The sequence below is a fragment of the Saccopteryx bilineata genome, chromosome 2 (assembly GCF_036850765.1).
Source record: "Saccopteryx bilineata isolate mSacBil1 chromosome 2, mSacBil1_pri_phased_curated, whole genome shotgun sequence".
Classification (NCBI taxonomy): Eukaryota; Metazoa; Chordata; class Mammalia; order Chiroptera; family Emballonuridae; genus Saccopteryx; species Saccopteryx bilineata.
The window spans coordinates 172,114,017-172,117,176 of record NC_089491.1 but is presented as its reverse complement, the minus strand read 5'-3'; the positions used below and the strand labels follow the sequence as shown (position 1 = coordinate 172,117,176).

The 3,160-nt window shown below is 55.7% G+C and overlaps 1 protein-coding gene across 1 annotated transcript; it reads left to right on the top strand.

Annotated features, from left to right (window-relative positions):
- On the top strand, nucleotides 1-1,552 carry HOXC12 (homeobox C12). Its single transcript, XM_066254870.1, has 2 exons — nucleotides 1-601; nucleotides 1,314-1,552. Exons 1-2 carry the CDS (start codon nucleotides 1-3, stop codon nucleotides 1,550-1,552), a joined length of 840 nt encoding a protein of 279 aa, XP_066110967.1.
- The last annotated feature ends 1,608 nt before the right edge of the window (nucleotides 1,553-3,160 follow it).

Sequence of the window (3,160 nt, the reverse complement as noted above, 5' to 3'; positions counted from 1 at the left end):
ATGGGCGAGCATAATCTCCTGAATCCCGGGTTTGTTGGGCCGCTGGTGAACATCCACACGGGAGACACTTTCTACTTCCCCAACTTCCGTGCGTCTGGGGCGCAGCTGCCCGGGTTGCCTTCGCTGTCTTACCCGCGCCGCGACAACGTGTGCTCGCTGCCCTGGCCGTCAGCGGAGCCGTGCAATGGCTATCCGCAGCCCTATCTTGGCAGCCCAGTGTCGCTCAACCCGCCCTTTGGCCGCACGTGCGAGTTGGCGCGCGTTGAGGACAGCAAGGGTTATTACCGTGAGCCGTGCGCGGAGGGTGGCGGCGGGAGCCTGAAGCGTGAGGAGCGCGGGCGCGACCTGGGCCCAGGAGTTGGGTCCGGAGCTGCACTGCTGCCGCTAGAGCCATCCGGGCCGCCTGCGCTCGGGTTCAAGTACGACTACGCGACAGGCGGTGGTGGCGACGGTGGCGCGGGACCCCCGCACGATCCGCCTTCGTGCCAGTCTCTGGAATCCGACTCCAGTTCCTCCCTGCTCAACGAGGGCAACAAGAGCACCGGCGACCCCAGCAGCTTGGTATCACCTTTAAACCCCGGTGGCGGGCTCTCGTCCAGCGGTAAGCACCCAGGCCCACCCGTGAGACGCACTCAAGGAAGGCCGTCTTACCAGGGCGGGCAGGTTAGGACTGAGCTAGGGCTGCCTGGGGTGATAGAATGTGTGGTGAGGAAGCGCATCTTTTAAAAAGATACGGGGGTTGGGGAAGCCCTATAAACATGTAAATATTCCCATAAAAGAACTGAAGGGATTCCCTTTATCTTTCATCAGTTTGTGGCTGGAGGGGACAGGGAGCTTCGGAGAAGGGGGATTCTGACGGAAACTTCCCCAGCACTAGGGGTGGAAAGATGAAGACCTAGAGCTTGGTCCTTGCTTTCTCAGGGCCTCTATCTCTGCTTTCCCACAGCCAAATTGCCTACTTTTTTTTTTTTAAGAAACACCAGTGGATGTGGTTTACTCTTGCCACTCCGCCAGGATATCCTGGAAAAGAGGTTTAGGGAGAAGTAAGGGGATAGGAACATAGAAAGGTCAGGGATACTGCAGTGGGAGTTAGAGTTTGGGGAGGCAAGGAAAAGAAGTGAAAGAGGAAAAAGAAAATGATGAAGGATGAGAGTTGGTGAGAATGTGGCCCTGTGCAGAAGATAAGAGACAGAAGAGGAAGGGCTTGGGGTTGGACTACAGGGCAAGGTGAATGGGACTAGGGAAGGACCAAAGGTATTGGGCTTGTCACCTCTTGGTCCTCTAGCCAACCTTGCTGGTTCATCTCCACCCAGGCACGCCCTGGTACCCGATCCACAGCCGCTCGCGGAAGAAGCGCAAGCCCTATTCGAAGCTGCAGCTGGCGGAGCTGGAGGGCGAGTTTCTCGTGAACGAGTTCATCACACGGCAGCGCCGGAGGGAACTCTCAGACCGCTTGAATCTTAGTGACCAGCAGGTCAAGATCTGGTTTCAGAACCGGAGAATGAAAAAAAAAAGACTTCTGTTGAGGGAGCAAGCTCTCTCCTTCTTTTAGGGAGAAAAACAAGGGAGCCAGCCCCAGACTGAGCCTGTCTCTGGCAGAAAGCAAGAGGGGGCACTACCTGGGACACAGTCCCTGCTTAGAATGCCAGACATCTCTGGCAGGCTCTCTCTGGATGTCTTCTTGTCTGTTTTGTTCGTGGTCCCCTCCCACATATCCCCAGCAGGCCCTGCCAGGCCCTAGAGAGAAGCAAAGAACCTAGCCAGGGAGAGAAGAAGCCTGCAGCTGCAGGCCAGTGATAGGGACAGGGAAGGCTGAGGCACTGGGGAGGGCTGGTGTGAACCAAACTGGGCCATTGAACCTCTTGCTAAAGACCTAGGCACCACTCCCAACACTTTTCTTTTGTGGTCTCCTGTTTGCCTGCAGGAGTAGGCAAGGATGGGGACAGTGGAAACAAGTCTGCCCAAACTCGCTGTTGTTGGGGTTAGGAGACGCTGAGAGGAGAGAGTAAGGGTGGAGATAATCAGAGAGAGTGGAGGGGGACAGGGTAGCTCTGGGAGGGCAGGAGGAAGTGGTGGAAGGCAAGAGGAAGTGCAGTTTAGGAGAACAAAATGATCAGCAATGCCTAAGTCTGCAGGGTCTGGGAACGTTTGGCAGACCCGGCTCCGGCTCCGGACAAGATGATCACAGGTTTATATCCCCTCGAGGGCAAGCTGCCCAAACATCTCCTTGTCCCCAGCCCTCTCCTGAGCCTTCTGCTAGCCCATTTGCCTACAGGTGTGCTGCCACCCTCTCTCTTCCTGCCACATAGACGGCAGCAGACTGGAACCACAAGCAGAGAATTGAGAGCTAAGTGGATGAAGCCTTTGGTTCAATAGCCACTCTAGGTAGCCACTCTAGGGACCCCCACCTGGCCCTTTGGGAAACCCAAGATTCTGTGAAAGGGGTTCCTAACATGCGTGCGTTGGTTGGTGGGAGAGTTTCTGGCAGCCTATGCCTCCGCTGATTCTCCTCCCTTCTCCACTAGCGTTCACGGTCATGGCCGACCAGAGGCTGGACCGGCATAATTTACAAGGCTGGAGGACAATCCATCCCTAAAGTAGCTACCAGCCACAGTGGCCATGCTCAGCCTCGGTTTTCCAGGCTAGTGACAATGAAGGAGGAGGCACTGCAGTCCCCCACTCAACTCCTTTCTGTTTTGCACTCCACCCTCTCCCAAACGAGGCCCTTTGTCTCAGAATTTGGTGCCTCTGCCACCGGGCTTCAAGCCTTCAGGTACAAGGAACAGAGCAGAGGGAGGAGCACATCTCCAGAACTGTTTGGAGATCAGAGAGCGGTTTCCCCGGTGGAGAACCTTTTTATTCACAGCTCCCTTCAGGACCCAGCCCCAGCTTAGGCTGGCTTAGAAGAAAGAAGTAAAGGAGCTCACCTGCCTTCCCATACACAGTTTTTATCCCTCTGGATGAGAGTTCCCCATCCTCCCATTTGCTGACCCACCCTTGCTAGGAGCAAGGGACTGATGGGAGTTCAGCCCAGCCTGAAAAGTGTAAAAATGGCCTGCTAGCTTGGAGTTCTTCTTGCCTGGGAAGAGTCTCCCCTAACACACCCTTGAAAGGCAATCCACAAAGTCCCTCCCACCTCCTTCAGGACACAGCTACAAGT